The sequence below is a fragment of the Parus major genome, chromosome Z (genome assembly GCF_001522545.3).
Source record: "Parus major isolate Abel chromosome Z, Parus_major1.1, whole genome shotgun sequence".
NCBI classification, from domain to species: Eukaryota; Metazoa; Chordata; class Aves; order Passeriformes; family Paridae; genus Parus; species Parus major.
In genome coordinates this window covers 36,950,362-36,964,988 of record NC_031799.1, presented here as the reverse complement: position 1 = coordinate 36,964,988, position 14,627 = coordinate 36,950,362, and the positions used below count along the sequence as shown (strand labels likewise).

The following is a 14,627-nucleotide window of genomic DNA, read 5'->3' as shown; positions in this document are numbered from 1 at the left end:
TTAGGCTTCTTGTTTTGAAGTAGTGTTCTGTGAATGCTGTTTTGTACCACTTCCACACAGATTAATAAAGTTGATTGGCTTTTAAAAGAGCAGGTGATAACCTCATTCTTAAATGCTTTCTTTCCCAATATAGAGTCCTACCATGCAGGGCTTCACTATGTATTTCTTGAGGACACAACATAGAGTTTTTGTTTTTCATATTTTCAGCTTATTTCCTTCTTGACTTCAGAGCTTCTTTATTTTCTACATGACTTTCTTATTCTTGTAGGCCTTGCATAACACCAGACTTCTGTCATCATATGCAGCTATTGATCCTAGAGTAAAATACCTGTGTTACACAATGAAAGTCTTTACAAAGGTAAGTGTATTTCAGACATTCTAGAAGCAGTAGGTCCTGCAGCAAGGGATGATCACCATGAAAGATAAAAATCTTGTTTCTTTTTGTAGATATGTGACATTGGAGATGCATCTCGAGGTAGCCTGTCATCTTACGCATATACTCTTATGGTGCTTTATTTTCTTCAACAGAGAAATCCACCAGTCATCCCTGTTCTTCAAGAGGTACAGTATATCAGAAAGAATTGAGTGACTGTACACAGTATTTGATCAGAAGAATGTCAGTGCTGAATATGAAAGACTCTTCTAAAGAGTTTGAGTATTATTCTTTCAGATCTACAAAGAGCCAAAAAAGCCTGAAATTTTGGTTGATGGCTGGAACGTATATTTCTTTGATAAGATAGAGGAGTTGGTGAGTATTTACTTTGTAGCTTGGCAAATGAATAGAAATTCCTTTTAAAGACATTGTTCCCAAATGCAGAGGTTGAATATTGTGGTTTAACTCCAGCTGGCAATTAAGCGCCACACAGCCAATCTTGTTCCCCCTCGCTCCTCCCTGGTGGGAAGGCTAATTAAAAAAAAAAATTAAAAATTGAAGTAGTAAAATTTGTGAGTTGAAATAAAAACACTTTATTAATTGATAGAAAAATAATAATCCTAATACTTTTAATTGTTACAATGATGATAATAGTAGTTGTAGTAATTAAAAGAGAGAGGACTAAAACCCAGGAGAAACAAGAGATGTCAAATACAACTGCACAGCAGCTGCTGTCTGATGCCCAGCCCATCCCACAGCAGCAGTAAATGCCTCCTGGCCACTTGCCCCTCGTTTATATATTGAGCATTACATTCCATGGTAGGGAATATCCCTTTGGCCAGTGTGGGTCAGCTGTCCTGGCTGAGCTCCTTCCCAGCTTCTTGTTCACCTGCTGGCTGGCACAGCATGGGAAACTTGGAAAGTCCTTGACTTAGGGTAGGTATTACTGAGCTGCAAATGAAATATTTAGTGGGTTATCAATGTTATCAATATTATTCATTGCTAAAAGCATAACACAGAATATACCAGCTACTAAGAACAAAACTAATTCTATCCAGAACAAATACAGGAATGGGAGTAGCTCCTGATTTGAAAATCCCTTTCATGTGTTTTAAGGCTTTTAGAATATGGTTGGTTGTAATTCATCTGTGAAAAAATAAACTCCAAAATCTGACAAAGTAGATCACAAAATTATTTTAAGGTGTTAAGGATGATTAATGGTTCTTTTTCTCTCTGGATGAACATAACTGCTACCACCTGCAGCAGTTACCATCTGGTCATATCTGGTTAATTTAATTGAATAATTTTGTTTTATACAGGCAGTATTAAGTGAATTAATATATTCTTTTCCTAAGAGACAAAACCTAGTACCAGTTCTATTAATTGTCCATTTTCATTGCTAATAGATTAAAAAATATACCATTTGAAACTAATATTGCGTTATCAATATAAATAATGAAAGGAAAAATTCTAGTGTAATTCCATTGTTTTTCTGTATAAAATAAATGATAAAAATACATTATGAAAATCATGAAAATGCTTAATGTAAGTACTGCATGTAACAATATTTTTGTGATTTTAGTCAGTTGTTTGGCCAGACTATGGGAAAAATACTGAATCTACTGGGCAACTGTGGCTGGGGCTTCTCCGATTCTACACAGAAGAATTTGATTTTAAAGAGCATGTCATCTGCATCAGGAGAAAAAATCTGCTTACAACTTTCAAGAAGCAGTGGACTTCCAAATATATTGTAATTGAAGGTAAAAGCATATGTAGTACAGGAATATACAGAACTTCTTTAACATGAAAATTTTGCTTTTTCACAAGACTTATTTATTTTTCTATTACTAGGTTATAAATTGTTATGTGCTCATGTTTTGAAACCATCACAAAATTACCATTATTCTTAAGGGTTTTTTTGGCTACTGAAAAGAAGTTGCAAAGCAAACTTCACACTTTTCATTATGAATTAAGTAGCGGAAGAATAGATTTAACAAAATCCTTTTGCAAAGAAATTAGCTGTAGTGCAATTGAGGTGTTCTCAAAAATACTAGGTTTAGCTGAGCCCATATTTACTTAAATGATTCAACTCTGTGTATGATTATGCTGTTTGTTGTCAATGTGATCTCTGACAGAGAAAATGCAGTGATGTATTTTAGAAATAACCTGTAAACAGCTTTCTGGCCCACTTCATTTTCATGGAAACAATTTCTACTCTTTTGTCAATTGAGGAATGCCTTTCACGTTTTATTTCTACAGATCCCTTTGATTTGAACCACAATCTTGGAGCTGGATTGTCAAGAAAAAGTAAGTCTTCTGTTAATAATTTTCACTTACAAAGTGAAGCTCTTGTCTTGGATTTTATTTTACGTTCTAGTTTGATATTTAAGTGTTGATTTCAGTTTGGGGTTTTTCTTCCACAGTGACAAATTTTATAATGAAGGCTTTTATCAATGGCAGAAGGGTATTTGGTACCCCTATAAAAATATTTCCTAAAGAATACCCATCAAAAATGGTAAGTTCCTTCTAAGAGGAGTATGTGTGTGCTCTTTGGTGTATAACTTAGCCTTTGCAGGACTATGGTTACACTCACTGTAAGCTCTTTCTCTTAATCCACGCTACTCTAAAATTCTTCATGGGAGTTACTGCTGAGTATTGTTTTAATGTTACTTGCATGTAAAATATTTTGCAGAATACTAGTCAAGTCAAGAGTTTCAGTGTATAGATTATGTATTTCAAGCCAAATCAAAACCAGTTTAGCATTTCTTAAAACTGCAATTTTATGACAGTGTGCAGACCTGGTGGTGAGTAGGCTGCTGGTCAAAGAGGAGGTCAATGCCCTGTTAATTAATTCGGTCTTTCAGGGTTCAGCTACAGACCCCAAGTTTATTTTTTTCTGTAACTCTTACTGCTGTTTTAACACTTCTGTGTCTGTCTTGGTTTCCAAGAGTTTGGATTTTCATTTTAAATATATGATTTCTCTGCAGGAGTACTTTTTTGATCCCGAGGTACTAACGGAAGGAGAATTGGCACCAAATGATAGATGCTGCAGAACTTGTGGTAAAATTGGCCATTTCATGAAAGATTGTCCCATGAGACGAAAGTGAGTATAGTATTGGCATCTGTGTGTAACTTTTTTTCCTTAGGTTTGTTTAGAAAAGATTAGGATAGTAATGCTGAATTAAAAGTTGTTGCACTGCAGATGATTTTTGTGACCTAAATTAAATTTTAAATGTATCAGTACCTCTTTTGGCAGTGGTGGATAGTGTTGCTGTGCAACTGTTAAAGTATCAATGTTGACTGCACTTCCTAATACATGAAAGGAGTAATCAAAAAGAATCTACATGTTCAGGAAAGGAGTAGTCAAGGAGAATCTAGATAGTCAGCAGACTGGAATAACTATGTGTCATGAAAAGCATGCATGGATACATTTTATATTTTTAGTTACTTAATAGTTTCTACTATCAGAATTTTGCTGCTCCGAACAAGACATAATATTGTCAAGTTCACAGGATCATACGATTCCTATCAAAAGCAAGGCAAGAATATCACAGCAGTATTTTTCATAAGCACACATGTATGAGAACAATTTTACATCCAGGAGAATGCTTCCTGTCCCTGAGTAGCCATGTCCAATATTCAATGACTCTCTTCTGGCAACCAATGAGTGGCTGAAAGGTTTTTGCTGCTCTTCTTGTTACAAAATATCTAAACTTAGAACTCATCCTCTAACAAAACTCTTTAAAGACTTCCTATCTGAAAAACAGTGAAATCTTGAAAACCTTTAGGCTCACTTATAAGGTGGATGGAAAAATCTAACCATTGTTTGGAATCTCTTTATGTTAAAAGCTGTCATCAAAAATCATTTGCACTTTCCTGTAACTAAGTAAAAAAAAAAAGCTACTAATATTATATTAGATGAAGTGGCTGTTCTATTACACATTACAGATTTGTGAGTTTACATTGTTGATCCTGTTAGAAATTTACTCAGCTTTAGCAATTGCAAGCACAGTAGCTGATGATAGTTTGAAATTAAAGAATGCTGAAGGTGGTGTGAAAGTTTCCTCAACATCTAAACTGCTGTCTTATATCTGTGGATTTTTAATCTTGCATTCTGAAGTGAAACACCAGTTCATTGCACATACTAAGCTGTGTTCTATACAACATTAGCGGAAAAGTAAATGGGATTGTGCATCTAAGAACAGAAATGCCCTATGGAGTAAAACCACTGATATATTTGATCCTCTGTTCAGCCATTTATTTCAAAAGGGGGTGCTGTTTATGAAGGGCAAACTAGTTGTTTTCTGTAGTCTTTTTTCATGCATTCCCTCAGCAACTGTGGTTGCTGTATAAGAGATGTTAGAGCACATACTGGCCCTGCTCTGGTAATGCTCATTTGTGGACTGGACTTGTTTATGATTTTGTCCTTTTAGTTGTTTTTTTGGTTTTTTTTCCTGAACCTGATTGTCCTGGTTTACCTTAGCAGTCTTCTGTGGCAACAGGTACAACTGTTCTCACTAATACGTAAAACTTTACTGTATCTGTTTAAAGCTAATCTTATCATCCAATAACCTGTTGAGTGTGCACTTATTCCATTTGCCTATGTCCCTAACAAATGTTGAATAATACTGGTCCCAATACGGATTCCTGAGGAACACCACTCATCACTGGTGTTCGCACAGACATCAAGGCATGTTTGAAGTGCAGCTGTTCAGCCAATTCCTTATCCACTGAGTGGTCCACCTATCAAATCCATGTCTTTCCATTTTAGACACAAGGATGTTGTGTAAGACAGTGTCAAATGCCTTGCAGTAATCCAGGTACATGATGTCAGTCAGTCCTTCTTATCCATTATTTCTGAAACCCATTTTTATAGAAAGCTGCCAGATTTGCCAGGCGTGATTTGCTCTTTGCTGTCACTAGTTGCCTCTCTGTTTTCCACGTGCCTTAGCACGTGGTTTTCAGGAGGAACTGCTCCATGATCTAACCAGGCAGAGGTGAGACTGACCAGCCTATAGTTCCCTATGTCTTCCTTTATGCATTTTTTTTTTAAAAAAAAAGAAGCTCATCTTGAAGCTCATGCCATTCTTTTGCCATTCATTCAGTTTTGTGAAGTATTTTCCAAGTTTCCAGCCATTAGCAATGCATCCAATGCAGGCCAAAGGAGCCTGGTATCATCTTCAGATGTGGAGGTTTCACTCCTGTCTCCTTTTTCTAGTCATGTGTAAAGTTGTTGATGAAACAAGTCTGGCAGTGGTAGTGCATCTTCACTACTAGACCTTTAAGTCACACAGAATGTTAGAAGCTCAACAGAAGTGACTTTTGGAGTGAATATGCACAGTTTCAGAAGGAAAGAGCTGAGTTCTGGTTGAATTGTGCAAGCAGAAAAAAGCTCAGAACTATAGCGCTATTTTTTTGTACTTCATTAGTATTTTGCTTGGTGTTTCTTCTCTTCCATTGCTAATTGAGCAGCCAAATTTTCAGCTGCTCTTCTGTTTTTTTAGTAACAATTATTAGGATTTAGGACTGTATTATCACCTAATTGTAAAGTTTAATTATTAAATATGTGTTACATCAGTGGAACACTATTTGGTGGGAGAGTCAAAGGAAAAGCATGGCAATTTATTTATCCCACGGAATAATTATTTTGTCTAAGGACAGCACATGCATTTCCATTTTTTTTTTATTGACACTGTGTGAATGTGAGGCCTCTGAATTCTTCAGCACTTTTCTGCTCCTGCAGACTAAGACGGCATCGTGATTATGAAGGTACACAAAGATATGGAGAAATCAAGGAAAAAAGAAGCAAAGAGGACAAAGAAATGCAGAATAAACCAACAGAAAAGGAGCATTCAATCAAAGAGGGAAAGTCACACCTGTGTACACCTCAGAAGAGGAAACTAGCAAGGGTAATAGTGGAAAGTGGAAGGGAGAAGACTCCCAGACAGACAGCAGAGAAATGGAAGCGCCTGGAAGACAGAGACGTAAGAGAAAAACGTTGCTTTATCTGTGGGAGAGAAGGTCATATTAAAAAAGAATGCCCACAATATAAAGGAGTTGCAGGTATGAAACTGATAAAGCTGAGTAGTTTAAATAGTACTTATGGGGCTTTTTTATGTTTTTAACATGATTGACTAACAGATAAGATTTTTGCTTCATGTAAATGTGGGGGGTTTCTTTAATGTAGCCACATTTAAACGTTTTCCCTTCATCCTCACCTTCCTTTCAGAAATGTGCTGTATCATGAGATTTGGCATGGTTTCTCTTAGCAGATAAGATATTTGTAATAAAAAAGGTGTGAATATCAAATACGTTGAAATTGCTTCCGTTGTCATCACATTATATGAGCTTGACAAAATTTCAAGTTACAGCTTCTCTTTGAGTTCATCATAATTACAACAAAACAGCAGCAAAAAAACTTAGCTAGTTACAGCTGGTATTACAGCTTTTCACATTACCTAAACCAGAATGATTCTATATGACCCTGAAGTTGGTATGAAAAGTGTACAGATTTGCTCAGATGGAATTTTGTGAATAAAATAATGTTTCTGACAACTCAGCATTTGAAGCAATACAGAAGTTCTTACAGATCCTGACTGAGAGACCTGGATGGAATACTGCTAAGAAAAAGTGTTTAATTATCTAAGTCATCTTTCAAATAAGATGGAATTCGCTCATTGTTTGTTATTAAAGAATATCTTTCTAAGATAAAACTGAGACTTAAGACAGTACATGGTACTTTTAATTAGCTTCCAAAGGAACAAAGTATCACTGTTTTCCTGTAGGTAAACCTGGGTGCATTTAAATTCAGGCTGGAAAAAAAATGTATTACTAATTACTCATGACTTTACCTCTTTAAGGAACAGATTGGAGTCTTTTATATAAGCATATTTTTCAAACCAACTTTTCTCTATTTGCAAAAATATTCTGTCTGCCATAGATATGGAAACTCTTCATAATCAGATGCATTTAGTGGAAGAGGGCATAAGACTGTTAAAACACTGGAAGAGGGAGGACAGTGGTGCAAGTATGTTCAGAATTGTGAATGTATTTAGAACTATTCTTACTTGGATAGATCACGAGAAGTACTGGATGGACAGAAAAGTTTATTAAAAATCGAAACCATGCTTCATTCAGCTTCTGACCTTTTGAAGGTGTATGTCAAGTCTAAATTTAACTTTTGAGTTTGTTTACCTTTGACCTTTTCTCACTGAACTTCTTTTCCAGCCATTCTGTTTGCCGTGATACTGAGTCTGCTAAGGTGGAGGGGAATATGCCTGACTGTTTCATAGTCAATCATATTTAGCACTCTTCATATGAGAACTGTACTTAGGCTGTGCAGTATATATGCTAAAATAATAAGTTCTGCAATAGGTATTTTTATCTATCATCTGTATTTTGGGAATTAATATGTTTGAATTAGAAAGAGTTGCTATGGGTTGGGCTTTGGCTTTTATTGTTTGTTAGTTAGCCTGAAGCTGGATAAAGTACTGTCTCTCTAGTTGCATAAATTACTATGAACAAATGGATCAAGGAGTTCAGACTTCACTCTTTGCATTGCTACATTTTGTGAGACTACAGACACTTCACTTACCACCTTATCTTCATTCATTCTAAGTTTCATGATTCTGTAGGAGGATACAAAGCTTAATTTGTTGTAGGTTCCTAGCTTAAATATGTCATCACATTATGTGAGTTTTCCATGTTACAAAATTGAAGAAAATAACAATGTCCTACATTCTACATTTCCTGATTCTAGATAGAAAGTATTTTTATATTTTTCTGTCTTACGATAACTGAAATGGAAACTAGTTTCCAATTTGCAGCTCCTTTTTATGATCTTTTTCAGATGGCTCAAAGCCAGAAGTGTTGTGCGGGTCCCCTTCTTCATTGACTGCTCTCAAACATGCTGGATTAAATCAGGTAAACAGCATGTGTCACTTTTGTTTCATCTTTTACTTTTTATAAGTTTTAAAGTCCATATAATGTAATTAAGAAAAGCTATACCTATGACTTCAAGGAAAACTTTTAACGTTGTGAAATTAAATACTTCACTTTTGTTAGTTTATTTTTGTGTGTATGTTTTTTATAGGGAGTGCTTATGCATGAAGAAAAAAAGAAACAAAAAGGAAGAGTATTTCTGAGTCCCCAGTCAGGTTTGTATGTCTTCAATTCAGAAACTATGTGTAAAATCCTGGCCAGGAGAGTGAGGGAGGGCATTCTGCCCATCTGCTGTGGTTAGATCCCATCTGGAACCCTGCATCCAGGTCTGGGGTCCCAGCACAGGAAGGACATGGAACTGTGGCAGTGAGTCCAGAGAAGGGTCTCCAAGATGACTAGAGGGATGGGCCAGTTCCCCTGTGGAGCAGCTGAGAGGATTGGGGTTGTTCAGCCTAGAGAAAAGAAGGCTTCAAGGAAGACATATTGTGGCCTTTCAGTTCTAGAAAGGGGCCTGTAAGAAAGGTGGGAACAAACTTTTTGCAGAGACTGTTGCAATAGTAAGGTGTAATGGTTTAAAACTGAAAGACTAGATTAAAGAAGAAAGTTTTTTACAACGAGGATGGTGAAACACTGGCACAGGTTGCCCAGAGGGAGGGTGGATGCCTCATCCCTGAAAACATTCAAGGTGAGGTTGGATGGACCTCTGAGCAACCTTATCTAGTTCAGATGTCCCTGCCCACAGCAGGAAGGTTGGATTAAATGATAACCCAGATTGTTCTATAATTGTATGATTCCTCATCATGTTCAGCTAATTTGCTGAACACAGTGGCAGCTTGAATGGGCTGAAGCCACCTATTTTTTTAATCTGGAAAATGTACAATTTTTGAGTTTTGTTTTGGAAGCAAATCTTGGGCATAACAATTCTGTGCCTTTTTATCATTGACTCTGGTAGACTTATTTTGCAGCAGGGTATGGTGGAGTTATATCAATCTGTCCTGTTTTAACTTATATGGGGTTCTCTGATTCTTCAGGGACAAAACATGGAATGCTTTCTTGTGAGGGTTTCTTGCAGTAATTGTCTAGAATTATACACAATAAACTAATTTAGAGATTATCAGACCACATCCTTAGTCTGAGCTGCCAAAATGCAAACAAGTTAAAACTGCATTTAGAAGTAGCAGTGATACTGTATTATAAAGGCCTTTATGTATGCTTTCTTAGTCAGAGATGTTTTGCTTTAAATGTGTGGTTAACAATGTAGCTTCCTTACAGTAATTTCACACACTTGTTAACAAGTACAGTGAAGATTTTAAGAACTGCTGCTTTTGTTTTAATTAGAATTTCCAGGACGACTCTGCAAACCTTTCCAGCAGCATGGGTATATAATACACTAATCTCTCTGCAGTTGGGGGGGGACCTAATTAGTTTTTGAAGTTTGTAAAGTTTGTATTTTGGCTGCAATTAAGTATCTAAAATAAAATTATCAGTTTGGTTGGGAAGACACATTGGATTTTTTTTGTCTTCACTGGAAGGCTTGTAACACAGTTTGTCATTAGGTGTTTAGTTCAAGAAAATGCCTCCTTTCCATTTTGTATTTTATTATTTCCTTCTGTCCTTCAGCAGGTAATGATCTTAAGGTGATCTGTATATCCTTTCATTATAGTTTGACTTAACAGTAATTTTCTCCCATCTTTTTGTTTCAGTTGGTTTATGACGTTTTTGGTTTTTTTAATACCTTTAAAGCATGATGCTTTCTTCCTCCCAATTTAGGCAGCCTTTCCAATAAATACATGGCTCAGGGAAAAGCCTCACAGAAGAGGACCCAGCAAGAATCATGAGGGATATTAAGCACTGACAAATTGCGACACAGGTCCATCATTCACTGGAAAGAAATGTTTTTGGCTAAAGCATCTGAGTTCACAGGACAGCAGCATAGACAACCTTCAGCTTAAGTTCAATGAAAATATGGGTGTTTTCTTTTAGATTGCTAGTACATGCCACTGTGGATTTTCATACAGACCCCTGCTCTTTAATAGATTGTTTGAGCATTTTAATAGAAAGCCATGATGTTTTGTATTTGTTTACTAGGTAATGAATTTAGAAAAGGGCAGTTACTAAAAATGGACTGTATTCAGGGTTTTGTTGTTCCACCTGCCCATTTTAAACTGCACTAAAACTATGTGCTAGCCAAATAAATTATATTTTCTTCAAAAATGAATCTTTTGAAGGAGCAAATGATATTTATTAATGTTGATTGTTTACTGAATCCTTGTGTAAGTGTTCAAGATGTTTGTAGACCGCTATATTCTTTTTTATTTCTCCAGAGAACTAAAGACATAGACACTAGTCCATCAGATGTAAAACAATCTCTGGATAAACAATGCCACTTAGATTTTGTGAGGTTGTTTTCTGTTCTGTGATTTTATGGGAGTTCATTTGCTGCTGTGCTCGTGTTCAAGAAGAAAGAAAGAAAGACTAGGTAACAGGTCAGTCCTGTTTTGTTGCTGCTAAGAATCTTTTTCAAGGCCTTGGGGATACAGACAAAACTGCTTTAAGAAATAGAGGTATTATATTGGCAACTGGGGAAAAATAGACGTCCATTTTCATAGAATACGAAGAGGATCCTTGTACCAGTCAAGAATTTACATTAATTCGTAGCAGGATTTTACTTTACTTGAAGTCCTTCCAGAGGTGGTAATGTACCATCTTATCTTGTTCAGAAAAGAATTAGTTACATGTTGAAATTGAAACCACTGTTAATTTATGAATCTGAAATAAATTTTAAAAAAAAGTGAAAATCAGACTTAAGTTTCTCTATTTTTTCCTGAGGTTGTAGTTTTCAATATTCCAGGCATAAATGTAGAATTAATGTTATCTTACTATAATTATCTGGATTTAGAACCATCATATTCAGTTTTTTTTTCCCTATCAATCTACTTTTATGGAATTTGAAAGCTAGAATTGCCAAAGGGGTCTTAGGGAACAAGCATCCTGAGTCTTGTTTTGGTTTTCACCCATGTGAAGTAAGCTATCTGAACTTTTAGATGTGCTGCTTTCACAAATAATTTCTTCTGTGTTCTTTCCTAAACACATTTTCAAGCATTTTATCTTTGTGCTTTATTTAGCTTTCTGTTCAGAGTTAATTCCAATTTTGCTGGTGGAAATGAAGTGTATAAACCTCTTCTGAACCAGGTGCATACTCTGTCTTTCTTAATGATATGAAGAGACACACAGTTGTTTATTTATGCTGCCTTTTTTATTAGAAAAAAAGTGCTGTCATCATATTTCACATGAATTTCACATGCTTTTGATGTCTGAGTTTCCAAAGTTGAAATATGTTTTATGCTGTGAATAGTAGGTTATCAGTGCTGAGAAAGATCAAGTCTTTCATCTGGGTTTGCAACACAGTTAATTTTCTTATACAGGTAAGTCAATGTCATTTAGGTGTTTAACTACTAGATCACACACATCCATTTTCCCTAATCTTACTATTCTGGTGAGATTAGTTTCATAGCTCTACTTAAAACTGTTTCCCTATATGTTAAAATTTTACTTAAATTTATTTAATACACAGCAATTTCTTTTATAAACATCTTCACATTTTTCTAAGAGCCACAGAAGCCATATAAAAAATTACCTTCGTTAGCAAGTTTCTAGGGCTAGAAATAGCTGCTTAGAATGGGAGTTCTCTAGCATGGAAAGTTGTTGACTTTTTCTTCCACTGATAACATCAATATTTCTTGTTACTCACTTGAATTAGTTAGATTTTAAAACTGATTTTTGCATTTATCTTCTCCGGGAGAAGTCTATTTTTCTGGTCCATGTTCAGTCTTCCATGCACAGACTGATTCAGCAGACAGGGGACTAAGGAATGATGGTTGGAAGCATCCTTTGTGCCTGCATGGTGAGTGTGAATGATTAAGGTACTAGCTGCATTTGTACACAAGCTTACCCCCTTCAAGTGTACTGACTTCAGTACCCCTAATTCGGAGTAGTTTAGTTGAGATGCATGCTCAGTGTGCATGAATTACATTAGAAGACACACTTCTTGTAGCTAAAGAAAAATGCAACTTTCTTTATACACCTGCTATCTTTATATTTGAGGTAGTAGTAGTGTGTCTCAGTAAAGAGCAGTAGCATAGTTATATATGTAAAAAAAACATAACTCACTTACTATCAAGCTCTTCAGAACTACTAAGCCCAGAATCAGGGAATGAGGTGATGAGACCCAATGTTCTTGTGCTTGGACTTCATAAACAGGGATTTAAAGTATTTAGCATATTTAAGAATGCTGGAATGTGAAAATGAAAAATAAGTACTTGTTTACCTTCTGATGTAGCCAACATACAACTTAAAGTAATGCCAAGAGTGTCCCTGTACCAAGGCTATTGGGGTTTCTTGCAAGTCATGTTGCTGTAGCCACCAGGAGTTGGGGAATGGCAGCTCAGTTCATCCAGCAGCTTTTGAGCTCTCCTCACACAATGCTTCTGTACCAAGCAGGGATAAATAAAGAAGTGCAGTTGGGCCCTGACCACTGCATGGCCATCCTTTCACTCAGCCCCAGACCGGCATGAACCTGTAGGAAAGGGCAGGAATCCTGGTCAGTAGGAGGGCAGACAATTCGTTGTCTGTGATGGATCGTAGTGACTGGTTCCAGGTCCTGTGCACTTCTCTCAGGGATTTGTCCAAACTGGATTACTCTGCACATAGATTTTGCCTGCTGACCAAAGCTTCCTATCGAATAGCCATATACATTGTTAAATGCTTGCCAGTGTGATGGTCAATAAGTATTCACATTCTGTGCCTGTATTTTGTAGGTGGCAGACTATGTACTCATGGGCCTCCATTGTTCCCTAGTGTGGGAAAATGCTTGGGGGTGAAAAGATAACGGTATAGAAATTATAGAGGAAAATAGGATTGCTGCTCCCAGGATGGACTGTGGCCAGCATACCTGACTTCCCACTCCCTATACATGCTTAAGGTGGGTGGAATAGCATTCATTGTAGCAAGGCTCTTGCAGAGGATTAAACTTAGTGGTCCTTTCTGGCTGCTGAACAGCTTGTATAGCAGCTGAAAACCAACAGAGATAAAGGAGAATGTCCTGTTGTGGAATCGGCTGCTGTGAAATCACCCTCCTTAGGCCGACGCATTATATATTCTGAGTTACCTGCCCCCAACATACAACCACCCCTCATCAGGTAAGCTGTATGGCTACAGACACTTAAGCTCCATCTAAACAGAAGAAGATAGTACAAAAGTGAATTCACAAGGGTGAGAAGTTAGTAGTAAAGACTCCACTGTAGCTTCTGGAATCAGTTGACAGGCTCAAACTCTCTTTGCCCCTATGGAAACAACTCTGGGGTAAGAACAGTGTTCTATGATGGTAAATGATTGTCTCAAGCTCAATTTTGTTAGGAATTAGAGTTTTTTAATACATTGCTTTGAATTAATGTATTGCTTTGAATATGTTTTTCCAGTCAGCTACTCTCACCAGCAGTCCTTGAACCTTAATGTGTCAGAATTCTAGGCTGCATCTAAAGTAGCAGGACCAGGGAGGGGATTCTGCCCCTCTTGTGAGACACCACTTGGACCACCATATCTAGCTCTGAGGCCTCCAGAAGAATATGGAACTGTTTGAGTGTGTGGCCTCCTCTGCATTGATAAGAGAACTGCAGCCGCCTTCCTTATGAAGAAGCAATCAGAAGGTTGGGGCTGTTCAGCTTGAAGAAGAGAAAGTTATCTGAGACCTCACTGCAACCGTCCAGTATTTGGAGGGGGCCTACAGGGAACTTGGAGACTCTTCATCAGGACCTGTAGTGTTAAGACAAGGGGCTGATTTAGATTATTACAAAGAAGTTTGTTCCTGTGAGGGAGGTGCACGCTGGAATGGGTTGGCCAGGGAAGTTCTGGATAAGGCGTTGACCAACCTAGTCTAGTGTGAGGTGTCCCTGCCCACAGCAAAACGGTCGGGACTAGGTCATCTTCAAGCTCCATTCCAAACCCCTAGCATTCTGAATTAACAAAATTGTTATTCCGTAACCTGTTAACTTGAACCTTCAAGAGCGCTAACAGACCAATCATTAAAGTGTTTCAGAAAAACCTCGCTTTTCCTCGTGACACCTGGGAGGCTGTTTTGCCGCGGCCTCCGCAGGGGCAGCTGAAGGGCAGGGCGTCCTGGCTGCCTTTGCCGCTTATCTCTGCGCGCAGCCCCGCTGCTTGCGGAGCCCCGCCCTGGGGCGGGGGCCGGAGCCAGACCGGGCGCCGGTCCCGGGCTGGAGCCGCCCCTGCCCGTCCCCGCTCGCGGCCCGTGCGC

At 37.5% G+C, this 14,627-nt stretch overlaps 1 protein-coding gene across 6 annotated transcripts in view; it reads left to right on the top strand.

Moving 5' to 3' along the window:
• The window catches only part of TUT7 (terminal uridylyl transferase 7), a 33,676-nt gene extending 22,559 nt beyond the window's left edge, over window positions 1–11,117 (top strand). For 5 of the 6 annotated variants that reach the window (XM_033511363.1, XM_015653127.3, XM_015653129.3 and 2 more), the window contains 11 exons: window positions 269–358; window positions 448–561; window positions 671–748; window positions 1,956–2,133; window positions 2,633–2,680; window positions 2,797–2,888; window positions 3,361–3,476; window positions 6,117–6,436; window positions 8,223–8,296; window positions 8,466–8,529; window positions 10,085–11,117. In XM_033511363.1, coding sequence (XP_033367254.1) covers window positions 269–358; window positions 448–561; window positions 671–748; window positions 1,956–2,133; window positions 2,633–2,680; window positions 2,797–2,888; window positions 3,361–3,476; window positions 6,117–6,436; window positions 8,223–8,296; window positions 8,466–8,529; window positions 10,085–10,152 — 1,242 coding nt within the window. In that variant the 3' untranslated portion in view covers window positions 10,153–11,117. Of the gene's footprint in view, window positions 1–268; window positions 359–447; window positions 562–670; window positions 749–1,955; window positions 2,134–2,632; window positions 2,681–2,796; window positions 2,889–3,360; window positions 3,477–6,116; window positions 6,437–8,222; window positions 8,297–8,465; window positions 8,530–9,652; window positions 9,818–10,084 lie in introns of those variants that run through there. The other variant, XM_033511362.1, reaches the window with a different exon arrangement.
• The last annotated feature ends 3,510 nt before the right edge of the window (window positions 11,118–14,627 follow it).